Consider the following 19,020-nt stretch of genomic DNA (forward strand, 5'->3'; position numbering starts at 1 on the left):
GAGTGGCAGAATTCCAGCTAAACCCGGTCTTACAAGGACTCCAGGCCAGGTGCTGATCAGCCTGGACGCTGGGGTCCGAAATTCCCTTTCCAACCCCCTGGGGGTGTGTGGGTGGGTGACCGAAGTCAGGAACACCAGCGACACTTTTTTTTTAAACAAAACTTTATTGATAATAGTTTTCAAATATGTTTACAACAGCACACTGTTCAAGAGGAAGTTGCGTCCTTCGCAGCACACAGGTTGAATCGACCCCGCGCCCACCCGGGGCCCCACCCCAGGCCTGAGAGCTCCTCCTGGGATGGGGAGAAATTATGAGAGGGACAAATATGGGGATGAATGGGGTGACTCCCGACTTTTCTATTGAGAGAAAAAAACCACAATGGGGGGGGCGGGGAGAACGGGTGATTGACAGCGGACAGCTAAGCAGAGGAGGAGCGCCCAGGATGGGGGGGTGGGGGCGGAGGCTCCTGGGTGAATAAAACAAGCAGCCCCTCCCCAGCAACCTTGGCCTTGAACTCTGGGCCGTCTGGGGGAGGGGGGGGGCTTTGCCTCCTTTTGCGTGGGTGGCCTTCCCGACTGAAAGGAGGCTGGACATTAAAATCTAGTTGAGAATAAAATTAAGAAGTTTGGGGAGAGTGTTACTGGGAGGAAAGACCCTGGGCTCAGGGCTCCCCCTCTATCTTTTCAGGGGACAACTCCTCTTTGGCAGGGAGAGGGGCAGCTGCTTTGTCTGGGTCCCGAAGCCCAAGGGTGAAGACAGGTCTATTGGGGCAGAAGGGAGTGGGGGCTTCCTAAAGGGGCTGAGACCCTTCCAGGCTTGGCAGGGACCCCGACAGGGCAGGGGGGCGGGGGAGATTAGCAGCTTGGGGGAGAGGTTTGAACCCCAGCTCCTTCCTTTACAGTCTGCTTCCCAGCCTTGTTAAAATGGATTTGGGGAGGAGGGGCATGGGAAGGGGTGGGAGAGGAAGGAGGGAGGGAGGCATTGGTGGAACTTAAATAAGATTGTAAATTGTTTTTTTAAAAAATTCTATTAAGTAGCCCGCTGAACATGTCACTAAAATCTTTCCTTCCCTGGCAAGATTGCTCTGAAGGGAAGGTTAGCCTTTCATTCATTCGCCCTTAGAGAGTGGTGCCTGTGGTTTTTTTTTTTTGGGGGGGGGGGCAGGTGGCTGGAGTTAAGTTTGGGCCCCTCTTTCCACACCCTGTCCCTAACACACCCGCAAGACCTGGTCTGACCTGAAGAAGGGAAGAACTGAGAAACTCGTTTAAAACAGGCAGAAGTGGGCTAGGGTTGGGGGCTGTGGGGGAGGAGGGAGGCAAAAGCGGTAGGGGGGGTGGGGGGGCAGGAGGGAGAAGGGGGTGAGGGGGAGCAGCTGGTGTTTCCCTCCAAATATCTGGGCTTCCTGCTCCCCCTACCCTGGAGGGTGGGGTGGGGGCGGGTGAAATTAGATGCAAGGAACTCTGGGGCCCTCTGGCTGTTCAATCCAACCCTCCCACCCACCACAAAAAAAAAAAAAAAAAAAGAAACAAAGAAAGAAAACCCATGGGGGCACAGGCACACCCCTAAAACTCAGAAAACTCCTTGCCACACTTCTCATTGATGGAGACTCGGATCTCTTCCTCCTCATAGTCATCAAAGTTACTCGTGTCCCCAGGGCCTTTAAACTTTGGTATGAAGGGAGCTTCCACCTGGAGAGGGGTCAAGAACCATTCAGACCTCAGCAGTCAACATAATCATCGTTACAACAATAAATGCGAATGGGCTAACATTCGTGAGATCACTTACTCTGACCCAGGTCTGATCTTAGCATTAGGGTGTGGACTCATCTGAACAACCCAAGAATCTTATTATAGCCAACTCACCGATGGGGAAATTACTTTCCAGAGAGGGAAGTCTCCGGTTCAAGGTCACAGAGTGGCCAAATGACCCCACAATTCTGTTTCTATACCCCCAATGCTCTAAGTTGCCTCATCTAAATTGACCCAGAGCCTGCAGCCTATTTTCAAATTCCCCTTCCCTTTTCATCTCTCCATTGGCAATACTCCCTGGCTCTTGCCCACCCCCCTCCAAAACCCTCAGAGCACAAGGGGAAGGGGGGGCCTACCTTCCTCTGGTAGATGGCGATCCAGTCAGTCGTGGCAAACCACTTGTGGTTCTTGATATCATTGACCCCATTCTTGAGGTTCCCAAAGCGTTTGGTGAGGTCCACCTGCAGGAGGTTCCGCAGCAGATCCTTCAGGTCGGAGCTGAAGTGGGACGGGAACCGCACCTGGAGAGGGGGTAACACAGACAGATTGGGAAGCTGATCTGGAGCTTGGGGAGCCCAGAACACTGCCTTCACCATCCAATTGTCTTATTGGGTGGAGGACCCCAAACCAGAGTGTGCATCGGAATTCCATTGAAACAGCTTGCTGGGCCCACTAGAGTTTCTGATTCAGGATATCTGATTCAGGTGGGGCCTGAAAGTCTTTATTTCTAGCCAGTTCCTGGGCCATGCTGATGCTGCTGGAGAGGTAAGAGCTATGAGGTTCCCATTTTATTCTTCTGTCTGCACCATGCGGCTTGTGGGATCTTAGTTTCCCAACCAGGGATTGAACCCAGGCCCTCGGCAGTGAATGTCCAGAGTCCTAACCACTGGACTGCCGGGGAATTCCCGAGGTTCCCATTTCTGTTTCCTGAGAAGAGGAAACTGAGGCTCGGAAGGATTAAACAGCTTGCCCAAGATCCCAGAGAGGAGCAGGGCAAGTTGGTTCCATCTGGGATCTGTTGGACTCCAGAACTTGCATTCTTAGCCGCTGCTTCCTAAGGCAGCTCTGCTGGGGTCTGGGGACTTCAGAAATATTCATGCTTCTGAGAGAAATAATTGTTTGTCTATTTCTCTCTCTCTGCATAGCTAAGGCTCTTCCATTCTTTAAGGCTCAGTTCAACTCTTCCAGAAACTTTCCCCAAATGCTTTGAGTCCACAGCTTTGTATGCAGTCACTGGATTTAGAGTTGCAAGAACCGACTTCCAGCACTGCTCTGCCTCTTCCATGCTGTGTGACCTTGGCCACGGCCCTTAACCTCTCTGGGCCTGTGCCTGCCTCTCTGGCATGGGGCAGATATCCCAGGGTTGCATGAGGGAGATAATCCCGCTGAGGGTGCGTGGGAACTGTGAAATGCTACAAAGAAGGGAGTCATGCTCATTTTCTCTCCCCTCTCGAAAACGTCTATGGCTTTTTCTTTTTCTTTTTCCCCACTCTGGGCCATTTTCTTGGCAATTTCTATTCTGCCTGGTGGCAGACACCTCATCTTTCCCTTTTTTAGTGACCCCACTTTGCAGGTGGTGATTCTCTCAACCTCTCTGAGAGGCAAGTGGCTAGTTCCCCAGTTCTGAGATGGATAAGACTCAGAGAAGCGAAGACATTGGCCTGAGGTTTCAAAGCCGATGGGTGGCAGAGCTGGGACTTAGAGCCAGGTCAGCCCACCTTGGCTGAGCTGGGAGCCACTCCCACCATTTCCTGGGTCAGATGGAGGGATGGTTGGTCCTCCTGGTGAGGTGGGTGAGCTGCAGTCAGAGGTGGGGTCCCCAACCTCTTTTGAGACGATGCTGCCGTGTGATCTTGAACCAGACATGTCCAATCTCTGCACCTCAGCTTCCTCACTCCCTCAGAGTGCTGGGGTACGACCGAGGGGGTGCATGGGGCAGTGGGTACTCAACGCACTCCGGGGCTCTAACGGTTCCGCCACCCCTTACCCGCACCCTCCAAGTTAGAAAGTCTGCACTTGGGAAAGGAGGCAGGGCCTTACGTCCAAAGTGACTCCCCGGAGGGGTCTGGGGTAGCGCCTGGGAACTGAACATGCTCGCTTTTTTGCTGTGAAACTTGTGAAAATTCATGCTAAGGGGGCCGACTAGAGATGAGATGAGCCTCCTGGCAGGCAGGGCAGGAGTTTGGGTGAGACCTGGGGTGTTGAAAACCCTTAGGATTTCGGCACTGTGGTCCAGAATCAGACAGCGAGGTTGTGTGAAGTGGTGGCCTCAGCGTAGTGGGTGTGTCTGGCTTCACCACCTGGCCTGACTTGATGAACTTCTTGATTGTTCTTTTTCTGTTTTTCTTTGGCCGCCCCACACAGCACTCGGGATCTTAGTTCCCCAGCTAGGGATCGAACCTGTGCCCCCTGCAGTGGAAGCAAGCTCAGAGTCCGAACCACTGGACTGCCAGGGAATTCCCTAGACTGTTCTGACAATGACGACCAGGGCTCCACAGTGAGCAGGACAGGCAGGGGAGGGTCAGTCTTAGGGCTGAGCCCCCATATCCGGGCCTCACCTTCCCAGAGACAATCTTCTCATAGATCTGGATGGGCTGGTCAGCGAAGAAGGGCGGGTAGCCAGCGGCCATCTCATAGATGAGAACCCCCAGGGCCCACCAGTCCACAGCTTTGTTGTAGCCCTGGAGCGAGAGGAGGGGCGCAGGTGAGGGGAGAAGGGTGAGGAGGGGGCCGCCGGCAGTGGAGCAGGCCTCAGAGCGGTGGGAGGGGTAGGGAAGCGCCTACTTTACTCAGGATGATCTCGGGGGCCAGGTACTCGGGGGTGCCGCACAAGGTCCAGGTGCGGCCTTTCACACGCTTGGCGAAACCGAAGTCTGTCACCTGTGGGCACAAGAATGGGCAGTTGGCCGGGAGGGTGGGAGGGTTCAGGCTGTGGCCACCTGGGGCTGCCCCTCGCCCAGCCCAGTGGGCACCTGAATGTAGCCCTGCTGGTCGATGAGGAGGTTCTCCGGCTTCAGGTCCCGGTAGATGAGATCGAGCGAGTGCAGGTACTCGAAGGTCAGGACAATCTGGGCTGCGTAGAAGCGGGCATGGGGCTCACTGATGGGGACAAGCAGGGAGAGGATGGGTGAGAGTGGGTGGCCACGCCAGCAGGACCTGCCCACCCCCAAATGGTCCAGCAGGTGGGCCTATCGAGCTGCCTCCAGCCTAGCGATCAAAATGCATCAGCAGAGCAGCCTTATTCATACACAGCCCCAAACTGCAAACAGCCCAAATGTCCATCAACAGAGGAATGGAATCACAGATTGTGATAGATTCCTACAATGGGATCCTACCCAACACCACCACCAGGACAAATGATGAATATACCCAACAATGTGGCTGGATCACAAAACGATTATGTGAAGCGAGAGAAGAAAGGGACAAAAGAATATGAACTGTGTGATTCCATTTATATCAAGTCCAGACCCAGACCAAACACATTTATGGTGTTTGAAGCCAGAAAGGACGTTTGCCTTTGTTGGGGTGGTGATTTGCCAAGAAAGGCATTTGAGGGAATTTTCTGGGGTGGTGGTTACACACGTGAATGCAGCTGTCAAAACTCATGGGACAGGGTATTGAAAACCTGTGCATTTTATTGTATGTAAAGTGAATATCTATATAAATAAGATGGCACAAATTTAAAAACCACATGAAATTGCCCACTTACATAGTGACGCCTAAGTCACCGTGTTTGTTTTGTTTCATGGTGGCTAAGACATTGTAGATTCCTCAGCTCAGGGGAACAAGAATCCACAGGGACCTGGAGAGGCCACTTCCACGGACGACACCCATGCACACCCCTGGGGCTCAGGGCTCACCTGAACCTCCCGATCCGCCGCAGGTGTGAGAACATCTCCCCACCAGGCACGTACTCCATGATCATGTATAAATTTGAGTTGTCCTGTGGGAAGCAGCAGCTGATCAGGGCCCCACTCCCCAAGCCCCAGGCCCCATCTGAAGGCAGGTGTCAGACATAAAGCGACAACAACCATTTTGGTTCCCACGTGAAGCACGTTCCAAGCGCCAGGCACTGTGCTCACTGATTACCTGTCTCATTTCATTCTGCCCATGAGAAAGAAGGGGCAGCCATGATCCTGCTTACGGGGGCCAAAAGTGAGGGCTCGCTAGAGGTACATCAGGGACCTGGCTGGCAATGCCTGGGCTGCAGAGAGAACTCTGTGGTGGCTCCTGTCTGTGACTGTCTTGAGCAAGGCTCTTGGGGCCACAGTTTTGTCATCTGTCAAATGGGACCAGGACGGGCTACAGATTCTGTGAGTCCCCTCTCGAAATAAAAGTGAGGCCCCTTGTTAAAAAAATGATTATGAATTTCAAGATGGTGGCAGCAGAGCCTTAAACAAAGCGTGGGGTACCTTGTGACTGCTAGGGTCACAGGCCCTGAGGGGCCTTTCCCAACTCTCACAGTCATGGCTTAGGACGGCACCCAAAATAGCTCACGCAGGATGCTCATGATGCGGTTGGAACTGTCATGGCAGCCCCACCAGGTGGGGCCGGCCATGATCCCCATTTTACAGATGAAGAAACTAAGGCTCATGGGAGTGAAGTTTCTTGCCAGGGTCACACAGCCAGGAAGTGCAAGGCTGGGATTTGAACCCAGGCTGAGCGGCAGTTTGTGGCTGTGTGTCAGGTTCTTGCTATCAATGGAACAATGATTTTGAGGGATGTTATCCAGGTTGGGGGACTTGCCCAAGTTTATCAAGCTATAAGTTGGCAGGCCCAGTTGAACTTGGGGTCTATCCAAGTGGGGTCAATCCAACCCCCAGGCTGCCTTGCCGTCCACCCCCGGGGGTCTTCTTCACAGCTCCCCCATCAGTGGGTCTGCCTTTTCGGGCAACCACTGGTTGTGGTTGGCCGAGCCCCAGCTCTGGGAACCCAGAGGCTGCACCACCCGGCAGTGGCCCTGGTCTGCGGCCGCTGGGACCCCACCTTGAAGGAGAACTCGAGTTTGACAAGGAAGGGAAAGTTGACCGCTTGCAGGATGCGCTTTTCGTTCAGGGTGTGCTCAATCTGTTTCAGCTTTACCACCTGCAGGGGTGGGAGGGGAGAGGAGAGAGGAGGGGGTGTGAGAGAGCTCTTTTCTTCCCTGACACCCAAAAGTAGATATGCCAGGGCCGGGCCGGGTCCTCCATCCAGAATCGTTTGAGTGCCTGGGGTCTGTCAAGCCCTGGGCTGGGTGCCTGTCCCCACATGGCATGCAGTTCAGGGCAATAACACATGAGTCACCAGGCCACAGGGGTCAGAGCTGTGATGGGGAAGCTTGGGGCCTGTGGATGCCCAGATAAGGCATCTGGTGAAGCCTGAGGAGTCAGAGAAGGCTTCCTGGAGGAAGGGGCAGTTGAGTTGAAACCAAACAGACAGGTGGGAGTAGCACCCAAGGGATAGGGGATTTAGAAATACCTTCCCTGCATCTAGAGGACACCACGCCCCCCACATCCACTTGAACCCAGGGCTAATTCCTCCTCAGCCCTCAGCTGTCTCCAGCAGCTGTCTCACACTCTCTGACAGGAGCCCTGAGGGGTATGCAATGGGAGCATGCAAGTTTGGAAGCCCAGATGCAGAGAGGGGAAGTGCCGTGCCCAAGTTCACATGCAGCTAGTCAACATCAGTCCAGCTTGTCACATGCAGGCAGCCTGGCCCCTTGGTCAGCTCTAAGCCCCACTGCACTGGGGCTTTTTCTGCTTTGCTCACAGCTACATCGTTTGGGTCTATACCTGCACTGTCCAGTAGATTCCACACTAGCCACGTACGGCTGCTGAGTACTTGAAATGTGGTTCGTTGACTGGGGAACCAAGTTTAAAATTTGAAGTATCTAAAATGAAAATTTAGGGCTTCCCTGGTGGCGGAGTGGTTAAGAATCCACCTGCCAACGCAGGGGACACGGGTTTGAGCCCTGGTCTGGGAAGATCCCACATGCCAAGGAGCAACTAAGCCCGTGCACCACAACTACTGAGCCTGCGCTCTAGAGCCCGCGAGCCACAACTACTGAGCCCACACGCCACAACTACTGAAGCCCTTGTGCCTAGAGCCTGTGCTCCGCAACAAAGAGAAGCCACCGCACTGAGAAGCCTGCGCACCGCAACGAAGAGTAGCCCTTGCTCTCTGCAACTAGAGAAAGCCCGCGCTCAGCAACGAAGACCCAAGGCAGCCAAAAAGAAAAAAAATATATATATATAAAATGAAAATTTAGGGACTTCCCTGGCAGCACAGTGGTTAAGAATCCACCTGCCAATGCAGGGGACACAGGTTTGAGCCCTGGTCTGGGAAGATCCCACATGCTGTGGAGCAACTAAGCCCGTGCGCCACAACTACTGAGCCTGCACTATAGAGCCTGCGAGCCACAACTACTGAGCCCATGTGCCACAACTACTGAAGCCCTCGCGCCTAGAGCCCGTGCACCGCAAAGAAGAGTACCCCCCGCTCGCTGCAACTAGAGAAAGTCCATGCACAGCAACGAAGGCCCAACTCAGCCAAAAATAAATAAAGAAATAAAGAAATTAAAAAAAAAGAAAATTTAAAAACTGATACCTGGCACAGTTACCAGACAACTTTCAAGCCTGTTTGGAACAACCTGGGCTACATGAATCTGCTTTTTCTATTTCTCTACTTTTTCTTGTCTTTCCAGTGAAAATTAACATCTGAATGGAGACGTGTTATATGTGTAAAATACACGCTGGATTTCTAAGACTTAGTATGGAAAAAAAAGAATGTAAAATGTCTCATTAAGGATATTTCTACACTGGATACATACGTTGAAATGATAATATTGTAGATATACTGGCTTAATTACAACATATTGTTAAAATGAATTCTGCCTTTTTTAAACTTTTAAAACGAGGATTCTAGGGAATTCCCTGGTGGTTCAGTGGTTAGGACTCCGTGCTCTCACTGCCGAGGGCCCGGGGTTTGATCCCTGGTTGGGGAATTAAGATCCTGCAAGCCACACAGTGCTACCAAATAAAAAAAATAAAATAAAATGAGGATTCTAGAAAATTTAAAACCCTATGTGGCTTGTGTGATATGTCTCCTGGATGGTGCTGCTCTAGAGCATTGCCTGCCAAAAAGTAGGGTTTCAAAAATATTTACAAAGGGCGGGGGGCGGTGTGATGAATTGGGAGATTGCGGTTGACATGTATACACTAATATGTATAAAATGGATAATAAGAACCTGCTGTATAAAAAAATAAATAAAATAAAATTCAAAACCAAAATATTTACAGAAAGAAGGTCTGTGTAAACATCACTTCCCCCAGGAAGACTTCTGGCTTCCTCGATACAGGCTAGGTGTCTGAGCCCGTGTGGGCTTTACGTCTTCGGGTACTTTTCCTCCTGAGGAAAGCTTCCTGAAGGCAGCATGGTACCCTTCCCACCTTTGGGTCTGGCACATTATGGAGGCTCAGGAAATAGCTGGTGAGTGGATAGGTGGGAAGTCCACTCCAGGTGGTGGGAACAGCCCAGGCAAAGCCCTGGTGGCTGGGACCAGGGCCTTGTGGCAGGGCTGCGCTCACCTTCTGTTTGTCGAGGATCTTCATGGCAAAGTGGTTCCCGGATTCCTTGTGCTTCACCAGCATCACCCGCCCGAAGGAGCCCGTGCCGAGGGTCTTGATTCGTTCAAACTGATCCAAATGGGCTGTATTCTGTGGGCAGAAGGGTCTGGAGGGTCAGGGACCACCCCCACCCCCCCCAACCCTGTCTAGCCTGCTAGGCCAAAGTTTGGGGTGTTCCCTCTGCCACCAGCAGAGGGGGCCCTGGGGACCAGGTGGAGCTAGGGGGGTGAGGACAGGGGGTGGAAAAACAAGATGGCAGAGGGTACATTCCTCAAGGCCGGTGGCAGGGGCCAGATCCGGCCCTGGCCTGGGGCCCAGGAGCTGCTGGCAGCTGCCTGGGGGGCAGGGGCCGCCACTTGGACGGGGTTGGTGGGGTGCGGGAGCCTGGCAGTGAGTGATCAGGTGCCCCCATGGGCATCTAGGGAGCAAATGAGGGCAGGTCTGGAGCCCTTCACAGGGCCATAAAATCCTAGCCATGGCACAGGGATGCAGTTGAGGGGCAGGGGGCTGTCAGCTATCCCTCCCAGGTCTCTGTACCCAGCGTGCTTACCTGAGCAGGATTTTCCCATTTTTTAAGAAAATCTTCTTTGGCTTTGGCTAAGAACTCTTTCACTGAAAGGAAAAGAGGAGAGAGTGAGATGGAGACCCCGTCTTGTTGGCGTGGGCCTGGGCTATTCCTGGGGAGATGCTGATTTGTGGAAAGCGGGGTGCAGTCATCTCAATCCAGAGCCTGACCTTCTCCCAGTGCCTTCGGGTGTCCTGGCTGAGTCTGAGGGTAGCCTGGCGGCGGGGGGGCGGGGGGGGGCCCTGATCTGGGCTGGGGTCTGGGGTCTCCTTTACTACAGAGAGGTGGGGTCCAGCCTCAATTCTGTCCAAAACGGGGGACAGGGCAACTCGGGGGTCACTCTCAGGGGGACAGAGAGCGGTGCCCAGGCCAGCCCACCCCCACTTGCCCCAGTTCTGACCGACATTCCAGGGCCAGGGACGACGCCAGCCGAGGTATTTATAGCCTCGGGATTTGGCTGCTCCTCTGGCCCCTTCTCTGGGGAGGCTGGCCCAGGGTGGAGGCCTCTGGGGCTCGGGTAGCAGGCGCCCTTGGGGGGTTCAGCTGTTGCCTTGGCCCCCAGCTGGCTCCATTCCCACCTTTGCCAATGGAGGGGCCCTCGTTCCAGAGCTCGTTCAAGGGAAGCCTCGCCTGATGCCTGCCCCCTACAGGCCCTTCAGCACCCCAAGGCGAACATCACCATCTGGCTAACATTGAAGACTTCCTGGCGGACCCTGGGCTTGCGGGCTTGCTGCACTATCTCATTTGGTTCACTTGTCAACTTTCCTTTTATCCATTCTCCCTGTTTACCACCCTAGGAAACTGAGGCCTGAAAACACGCATTCCCGCCCATGTGGCGAGGCAGCCCGGCAAAACAGTTAAGGGCCAGGACTCTGGGATAAGATCAAGTTCAGATCCCAGCCTGGTCCCTGATGAGCTGTGTGACCTTAGGCAACTGATTGCACCTCTGGGCCTTGGTTTTCCTCATCTGTAAAATGGGGATAATAATAGTAATGACCTGGTGGGGTGGTTGTGAAGACTGAATGAGTTAATCTTGGCAAAGGGGGTTTGGATGGTGGCCAGTACAGGGGTTAGTGCCATATAAATGTCAGCTATTAATTTTGCTTTTAAGTAGTTTTTAAAATGGAGGTATAAAATACAGGAGGAGCACTGAGTGCTCAAATCTTAAATGCTCAACCTGATGGATTTTTACCGTATGTCCTTGTAACCGCCCCCTGGGGTCAGGCGCGCTGTTGTTCAGGGACCCTCCCTGTGTGCCAGCTCTGTGCTGAGTGCTTTCCATGCTTAATTCCTACACTGATGGCTCAGAGCTGCTATTACTCTCATTGTACAGATGAGAAGACTGGTCTCAGATCACTTCCCGGACCCCACTGCCCAGGAGGTTTAACTGCTTTGCTTCTGACTGGTTGCAGGGCACCAGGATGGCCCATGGACAGAGCTGTCCTCAACCCTGATGTTCCTGGGACGTTGCCACCCTGAGGGGTCCCGCACACTTGTACTTTGGCCTTGCCTGTCATCTGCCTATCTCACCCATGTGCAGTGCCAGGAACCCCCACAGCCTTGTGGGTAGCCATCCCCCTGCCCCCCATCACCCGCAAGGCTCTCCCTCAGCATTTGCAGAGAAGAGCCTTCCATGGAGCTGCAAGCACGGCAGATGGAGGAGAGACTGTGGGCTAGAAAAGCCCTACAAAGAATGACCAGGCAGAGAAGGGGTGGTCAAGGAATGGCCAAGAGTCCTAGGCTGGTGCCTGGCTGAGCCACCAACTGTCTGAGACCTCTCTGAGCCTGGGGGCTGCACCACATCCAATGCTTTCACTGGCAGAATCTTTTTTGACACACAACACCTTCCTTGGAAACCTCCAAACGTACACACTGAATTCTGGATGAAGGTGGGGGTGAAGGCACCCTCTTGCGATTCTACCGTCACCCACTCAAGAAGGCAGAGAGGAGCGAGTTTAAGAGGAATCCAGGAGAAAGCCTGGTCCTGCTTCCTCTTTTGCTCTCAGCAATCCCTGAGAACTGCCATGTCCCGTTTTTCCCAACTTGGTGGGTCTGTGCCTCTGTCTGTCTGCTGGTACCCCACTAAGAGGCTCCACACGGTGCCTTGATTCTGACACAGCCCTGTTCTGGCCTTTCAAAGTGCCGAAGGGCCCAGGCTGTGAGCTCTCTGGTGCCATCAGCTTGCCAGATTTGCGGATGGGGCACAGGGTGTGGCAGTACCAGGAAGAGTGGGCAGATAAAGAGAGATAATGATGGGGGGAACCCCAGCCAGGAGCCCCCATACTCACCTCTGCTTCCTGCCTCTTCCAGCAGAGGGTAAAATGGGGGGTAGAGTGGGATGGGGTGATCTGGGGCCCATCTACCCCTGGCCAGCGAGGCTCAGGGTGCTGGCTGCGGCTTAGGTGCCCAGAGGGTGCGGCGCAGGTAGCCCAGGAAACGGACAGTCAGATGGCCCCAGAGAAGCAGCTGCAGCCACAGCTGGAAGGTGGTCTCTGAGTCCCCATCCCAGCCTCTACCTGACCCCAGATCCATCCCAGGCCTCCCTGGGCTCTCCCTAGAACCTTCCCTTTGCAGGGAAACCAGGAATACGCAGAGCCTCTGAGCTGGCTTCCTCGGGAGGGCCTCGGGGGACAGGGGAGGAGGAGCTGGTTGCCAGGGAAGCATTTAAAGGTACCTGCTCCCGCTGGCCAAGGTTTGTAAAGGCCCTCCTTGGCAGGAGGTGGTGGGAAGATTCTCCTGAGGGTGTCCCTCCTCTGGCTGGCCTGCCTGCCCTGGGGGCGGGGTGCTAAAGCTAACTTCCCGTTCCAGGGACTCCACTGCTCCCGGGCTGCCAGGCCCTGCCTTTCTCAGTGGGTGCTGGACTACCCTGAGGATGACACCCAATGTGCCCAGGGCAGTGCCCACTGGGCAGAGGGGAAGGAGTTAAGGCTCAGACCCAGGCAGCAGCTGGGGCCTCCCTGGGGGCCAAAGAGGCCCCAGAGCTCCGTTAATTAGCCGAAAGAGCAGCTGGAGAGAAAGGCGGGAGGGGGGGGGCACAGTGAGAGCTACCCTATCTCCTCCCCCAAGTGCTCTTTGAACCTGGAGCCCCCAAATTCTGCTACTTTGAGAAAGAAATGGGTACATTTGACTTTGTCTTGCTTCTATGCAGGGGCGGAGAGGGGAATGGCATCCTGGGATGTCCTTGGCCTCTATCAAACCTTGCCCTGTGCTTGGCTCTGCTCTCAGCCATGAAAGTCCAAACCGGAAACGAAACGCTAAACCCCGGGGTGGGGGAGGGGGAGGCAGCCTTGACCATCTTCCTCCTTCTTTCCAGATCCCAAAAGAAGTGGAGGGTCAGCTTCTCCTGAGAGTGCCTGGCACCCATGGCCCCTGCTGACAACAGGAAGTGGCAGAGAAGGGAAACCCAGCCGGCTGCTGTCTTTAGAGCCTGTCAGCCGGCCCATGTCTCCCACAGGAGGGGTGCCAGCCTCCACCTTGGTCCGGATTCAATTGGAGCTCACAGAGAGAGCATCCCTCAAAAAGCCAGGGCCCCATCAGGAGGCAGGAGCCCAGCCTCAGACCCCCCAAGACAACAATCTCAGGACCTGCTGCTCCCCGAAACCTGGTTGTCCTGGAAATTCTGGGGGCAGGAATGCCAAGCCCTGGACTGGACCATCCCCCAGCCTGAGCTGGACCCCAACGCTGGACTGGACCAACCCGCAGTCTGATGGACCCTCATTCTATACTGGACCACTGTCCATTATGACGTGGAGTCCATCACTGAGCTGGACCAACCCCCAATCTGAGCTGAACCTCAACACTGAGCTGGACTACCCCATTGCCTGGCTCTGAGCTGGACCCCCGCTCTGGGTGGACCATCCCCCCTTGTCTGAACTGAACCACCCATCTCACCCGCTCTTCCCCAGGCCCCCCAGCTCAGGGTTGTTAGTAAGGGAGGGTTTCTAGGGCCAGCCAGGGGACCACAGACTTTTCCTCTTCACCTGTTCCCTAAACTCTACTGCAATCCTTCCCTGACTTGAGTGTCAGAGTGTGCCTGGTAAGTTGCTATAGCAACAGGGCTCAGCCTCACCATCGCTGGGGTTGGAAGCCATCACTCAGTCTTCCTTTCAGGGCACCAGGACTATGGTGGCTGGGAAGGCTCATGAGACCTGCTGCAGCAGCTTGGCTGCCCATCCCCAGAGCCCTGCCTATAGGGGGAGCCAGGGAGTTGTGGGGTGGTGTCAGGAAAAGAAACCCAACCTGCGGCCAGTGGGTGCAGGGAAGGGGCAGAGAGGACCCTCAAGCTTCTGTAAGCCTGGTTGGGCTAAAGGAAAAGCTGCCTTGGCAGGACCCTCTTGGGCACCCATACAACTGCCAACGCACAGACGGTGTTTGGCCCTCTCAGACTTCTGCAGTACGTTAGAGGGCCACAATTCTTCCCATTTAGGGACCTCTTGGGGGCAGTTCTCACTCTCAGAGCCTGGATCTGCTTGTCCCTGGGACCTGGGAGTGGGGGGTTGGTGGTATCTGGAGGGCTCCTTCTCATCAGACCTGTCCCTTCTCCCATGGACCAGCTCTCAGGGGTGCCTTTGGCCAGGGCAGCCAAGGCCTGAGCCCCACTTGGCCGTCTGTCCCCAGGGCCTCTTGAGGCCACTGCCCTCTCTCAATTCCTCCAGCTTGCTCTGGGCCCAGGGCTTGGTCTTGTTTTTCTCTGCCCTCTTAGCATCTTACCCAGGCCCCTGCCAATGGCTCTGGCAACTTTGGGTACAGATTTCCCCCACCCCAACCCAGGGTTCATTCTGGATCCCTACCCTCTTGGGAAGAGAGCAATGCTGTCCTGCCCCGGCATGGAGCCAGTAGTATAGGGGGCTGCAGGGTGCTGAGCTGGTGCCTACTAAGGTTCGGTCATTTTCCTTACTCCCGTAGGGCTGACGTCCGGCAGATGAAATTCAGGTGCCCCTGCAGGCTGGCCTGGCTACTACTACCCCACCCCCCCCCGACCCTAGTTACGAGAAGGCAAATTTTGTCTTAACTCCATCCTCTCAGAATCGGAGATTTGAAGCAAAGAGGGGCTTCTTTCCTCATCCTGTTTCCTTCTCTGAGAGCCCCTGCAAGCCTCTGGAAGGAAGTACAGCTTAGGGCATTTCCCAAAGTGTGACATAGGTCCCACTGTCAGGGCATGAAATGATTTTAGGGATGTTTCACTTTTCTAGTTACATTGTATTTTAATGCATATCAGAGAGAATATAACTGGCACAGCAATCCCATGATTTCATTTATAATATTGCTTAGGACGGATCAAAATTTACATCTGAACAAAAGTGAGTCAAAATTTTTATTTAAGTTAACAAAATAGAAGTGAATATAGTAAAAATCAGGGAGGCGGCTTGAGAATGTTTGAGTTGGGAAATCCTGGGGTCCAGGAAGTTGTCTGGTAGGTGGATCTGGATGTGAATCCTGCCTCTGTGGCATCATCTATGTCAAACTCAGAGAGCTCGTTTGGAAAATTCAGATAACAGCCCATTATGAAAAATCACTCGAGCAGATAGATCTGTGGAGACCATTTAGCCTGGCACATCCTAGATGCCCAATAAACAGTGGCTCTATTTCATCATGACAGTCCATTCCTGGGTGTCCGGCCTGTGCTCTGAATTAGTGGTTCCTTCCGAAGCCTCTGATCTTTTTCTTAGGGCTCCTTTTCCTTGTGTGGCTTTCCACCCCCACTCCCCACTGCATGTGTTTGATACGCCTTGAAAGTTTTCCAGGACTATGTCATCTCCCCAACTTTCAACTGAGCCACTGAAATGTACAGCTGCCTGCCTCCACCTTCCACCTCTCAGCCGGTCTCACCTGCTGGGGGCCTGGCCCCTCCCCCTCTGCCTAGTCCCCTCCAAGCTCATGCCCAGACCTTTTTTGGTCACTACCCACCTGCTCCTCTGTCATCAAGCGCTCAGCTACAGGCACTTGCCTTCCCGTCCCCCACCCATCGGTGACATGTCAGGCCTCTCCATGGTTGCTCGGTGACTCTGAGTTCTGCCATTTGAGTCTGGGTGGGAATAAAGTTCCCTGGCTTTCATGCCTGGGTCTTTCTGGGAGGGAGCATTCAGGGAACTCAGACACTGGGGTTTGACACCAGTAACTGGTAAGAGCATATTTGGATGTGGCCATTCCTTTTCAACTCTATTTCTGGGTAACTGGAAGGGGATCCTAGCTGAGGTCCAGCCTTAGGCCTGGAGTGATGACAACTTAAGAGCTGGAGGACTTGAGGAAGGGGCTGGAGACCATTTCTGAAGGCATTTCCTGATAAAGACTCTCTTTCCCCGGCTGGCTGGAAAAGGCCAATATATTTGGGAGCTGACGGGGAAATAGTCCCCTCTCTGGCTGAACGCTGGGAACAGTCAGAATCTATTTGTCTCTTAGCAAAGCAAGTCATTAGATGTCAACCACTACTCTTCCCAACTGCCATCCCTTGAGTCCTCCTTCTCACCATCCCAGCTCAAGCTGAATGAACCTTGCTAAACCCAGACCCTCTTCATCCCCTACTTTTCATCCCAAGCCAGGAGCGGGTGAAGAAGCCTGGGGGACTGGGTGAATGACAGAGCCTCAGTTGTGAAACAACCATTTATTGAAGGGCCCTCCAAGGAGCCTAGAGCTCACGGCACAGCAGGAGATGGGAAGGGGCTCTCTGCTGACACCGCCCCCCACCCCGCCGCAACCCCAGAAAGAGGACACAATGAATTCCAGCAAGATCGGCTCAAACTTGGCTTTTGAAGCACAGAAGTAGTTCTCTAGGTTCATAAACAGTCTGCTACCCCAGCCAGGGACAGACGCTTGCTTGGAGGAGGAAGCACAAGCAGAGAAGCAAAGTGACAGAGAGTGACAGAGTGAGAGAGGGGCAGAGGGACCCAGAAAGATCCTGTCCCCCATGCCAAGTGACACAGAAGAGAAAAACAATGCTGGAGGTGGCTCTGGGAAGTGCTCAAAGGGGACAGAGTGGGTTTGGAGGGGGGCTGTGATAAGGTGAAGAGGGGAAGGGCAGGAGAAAGATGGCGGGGGCTGGAGGGGGGAGGGGTGTGGTCACCAAGTGGCCAAGGTCCCTGCGGGGTGGAGGCATACCCCATAGCACTCCCAGACTGGCAGAGGCCTGGGTCGGGGTTTGGCAGTGGGTCACATCTGTGTAAGAGGTGAGTGAGGAAGTGGAGGGATTAGAATCTGGGGAGAGGGACCAAGAAAGGAGGCAGTGGGGTGGTGACAGGGCCCCATGTGGGGCCCCAGCGGTCATACGTGCCATGGTTGGCAGTGACAGCTGGGGGGGAGCACAGTCTTTGCAGTGGGGGGCGGTCTTTGGCAAGGGGGCTCCTACGGGGCTATTTGCGGCCCTTGGGCCCCAACCTTGGACAGGCAGGGGAAGGGGCGCTGGGGGGTAAGCAGAGAGAAATGGGGGGGGCGCGTGGGGGGAGGGGCCAGGCAGTGATGGATAGGGAGGGGGCTGGCAGCGCGGGGCCGGGATCGGGGTCACGGCCCGGGCACTCACCGCTCTCCTGCTCGCTGCCCTTCTTGGCCGCGGCGGCGTTGCCCATCGCGGCGGCGGCGGCCGGGGCCGGTCCCGGAGCTGCGGCGCGGCGGGTGCTGGAGGCGGCCCGCGGCCCCGGAGCGCGCTGGGCGGCGGCGGCGGCGGCCCCTCGGGTTGGCTGCGCTGGCTGCGGCGCCGCGACCCCCGCCCAGCCCCTGCTTCCCGCGTCTCTCCGCGCCCGCCCGCCCGGGAACCTCAGCCCAAGTCCGCTGCTGCTGTCCGTGACGCCCCCGCAGCCCGCAGCTCATTGGCCTAGGTCGCCCTGACTGACGGTGCTGCGCCGCCGCCCATTGGTCCTCCGTGACCCTCCCGTGCTGCCATAGGCTCTCGGCCCCATGACTCGCCCCTAGGACGCCTGGCCACTCGCGCGCTTGCGAGGCCCCAGCTGGGCGGGCCGACGCGTCTGATTGGCCGAGGCTCGCGACAGGGCCTGGGGTCCGCCCAGCGAGGCCGCCAATTGGCGGAGGCGCGCTGTCCGGCAAGCCCCCGGCAGAACGTTCAGTGTCAATCCGGGGGTGAGAGGGCGGGGCGGAGGTGCAGTCTACTGTCCGGGCCCGCCCGGCGGGGCGGCGGAGGCTGGCGGGCGGCGGCGCCGCGCTCCGAGGCCCAGGAGGCGGTCCAGGCGGGCGCTCGCCCGGGCCCGTGCGCGCCGCAGTCCCCCGCCCCCGCTCAGTGCTGCAGCGGCTGCCGGCCAGCCAAGGTTGGCGCCGCGGCCCCCCCACCCCAGCCCCGGCGCAGCCGCTGTCCACCTGCCAGCGGGGGAGGGGCGCGGCAAGCCCCGCGGGTCATAGGTCTCCGGGCCGCCAGCCGTCGTCATTCATAAGGCCTGGCGCAGGACAGCAGCAGCAGGCCCAGGGTCCATGCCGGGGTCCTCCTGGGTCTCCCTCAGCTACAGCCCGAGCTTCAGGAGGATGCTGAGCTCTGGGAGGGGGGCGCTCAGTAGCCATCCCTTTGCTGGGTGCCCACGCTGGGCTCATGCCAGTAGTAAGAGCTGGCACTTGCTAAATACATTACTTCGTACCACACTCCTATCACGTAGGTACTAGTCTCATCACTCCCATTTTACAGATGAGGAATCTAGGGCACAGCCAGACTGAGGATTCCCTCTGTCTGGGCAATGCAAAAGGAACCTCTTCTGGAGCAGAGGAGTGCAAGATGCCCCTTTTTTCAGGGTGCCCTTTAAATACAGCCTGAGGACGGTCAGTTTCCCACTGCCACATGTCTGACATTCAGGGCCAGATCATCCTAGCTGGGGTGGAGGTGGGGGGCTGTCTTGTGCACTATAGGGTGTTTAGCAGTATCTCCAGTCCCTCTACCAACGGCACGCCAGTAGAACTTCCCTCTCTTCCGGCAGCTGTGACAACTAAAACCATCTCTAGACGTTGTTAAATGTGCCCTGGAGGGCAAAACTGCCCCCAGTTGAGAACCACTGAAGTAGAGGAAGGCCCAAACAGGAAGTGACACGATGGGCAGGAGACTGGATGAGCCAGCTCTCCTTGGCTTGGGGAGGCTAGCTCGTCTCAGGTCTACAAGCCAATTCACTGCTTTGC

The 19,020-nt window shown here is 55.5% G+C and overlaps 1 protein-coding gene across 1 annotated transcript; it reads right to left on the reverse strand.

Moving 5' to 3' along the window:
- Nucleotides 1-1,080: 1,080 nt before the first annotated feature.
- PRKACA (protein kinase cAMP-activated catalytic subunit alpha) lies at nt 1,081-17,680 on the reverse strand. Its single transcript, XM_036846788.1, has 10 exons — nt 17,432-17,680; nt 9,904-9,965; nt 9,315-9,443; nt 6,736-6,834; nt 5,610-5,692; nt 4,722-4,848; nt 4,534-4,629; nt 4,308-4,430; nt 2,106-2,270; nt 1,081-1,689 (listed from the first exon to the last, which is right to left on the reverse strand). The coding sequence occupies exons 1-10, from the start codon at nt 17,475-17,477 to the stop codon at nt 1,564-1,566; spliced, it is 1,056 nt and encodes a 351-aa protein (XP_036702683.1). The 5' UTR covers nt 17,478-17,680; the 3' UTR covers nt 1,081-1,563.
- Between the last annotated feature and the right edge of the window lie 1,340 nt (nt 17,681-19,020).

Source organism: Balaenoptera musculus, chromosome 3 (genome assembly GCF_009873245.2).
Source record: "Balaenoptera musculus isolate JJ_BM4_2016_0621 chromosome 3, mBalMus1.pri.v3, whole genome shotgun sequence".
In the NCBI taxonomy this organism is placed as follows: Eukaryota; Metazoa; Chordata; class Mammalia; order Artiodactyla; family Balaenopteridae; genus Balaenoptera; species Balaenoptera musculus.

What these genes read in the sequence shown, in the direction of transcription:
- PRKACA (XM_036846788.1), bottom strand. Translation starts at nt 17,477, where the DNA reads ATGGGCAACGCCGCCGCGGCCAAGAAGGGCAGCGAGCAGGAGAGCG. An exon ending in CGGCGGATCGGGAGGTTCAG is followed by an intron (nt 4,849 to 5,609) that starts GTGAGCCCTGAG and finishes TGTCCCCATCAG; the next exon opens with TGAGCCCCATGCCCGCTTCT. An exon ending in TCGCCATCTACCAGAGGAAG is followed by an intron (nt 1,690 to 2,105) that starts GTAGGCCCCCCC and finishes ACCCCTCTCCAG; the next exon opens with GTGGAAGCTCCCTTCATACC.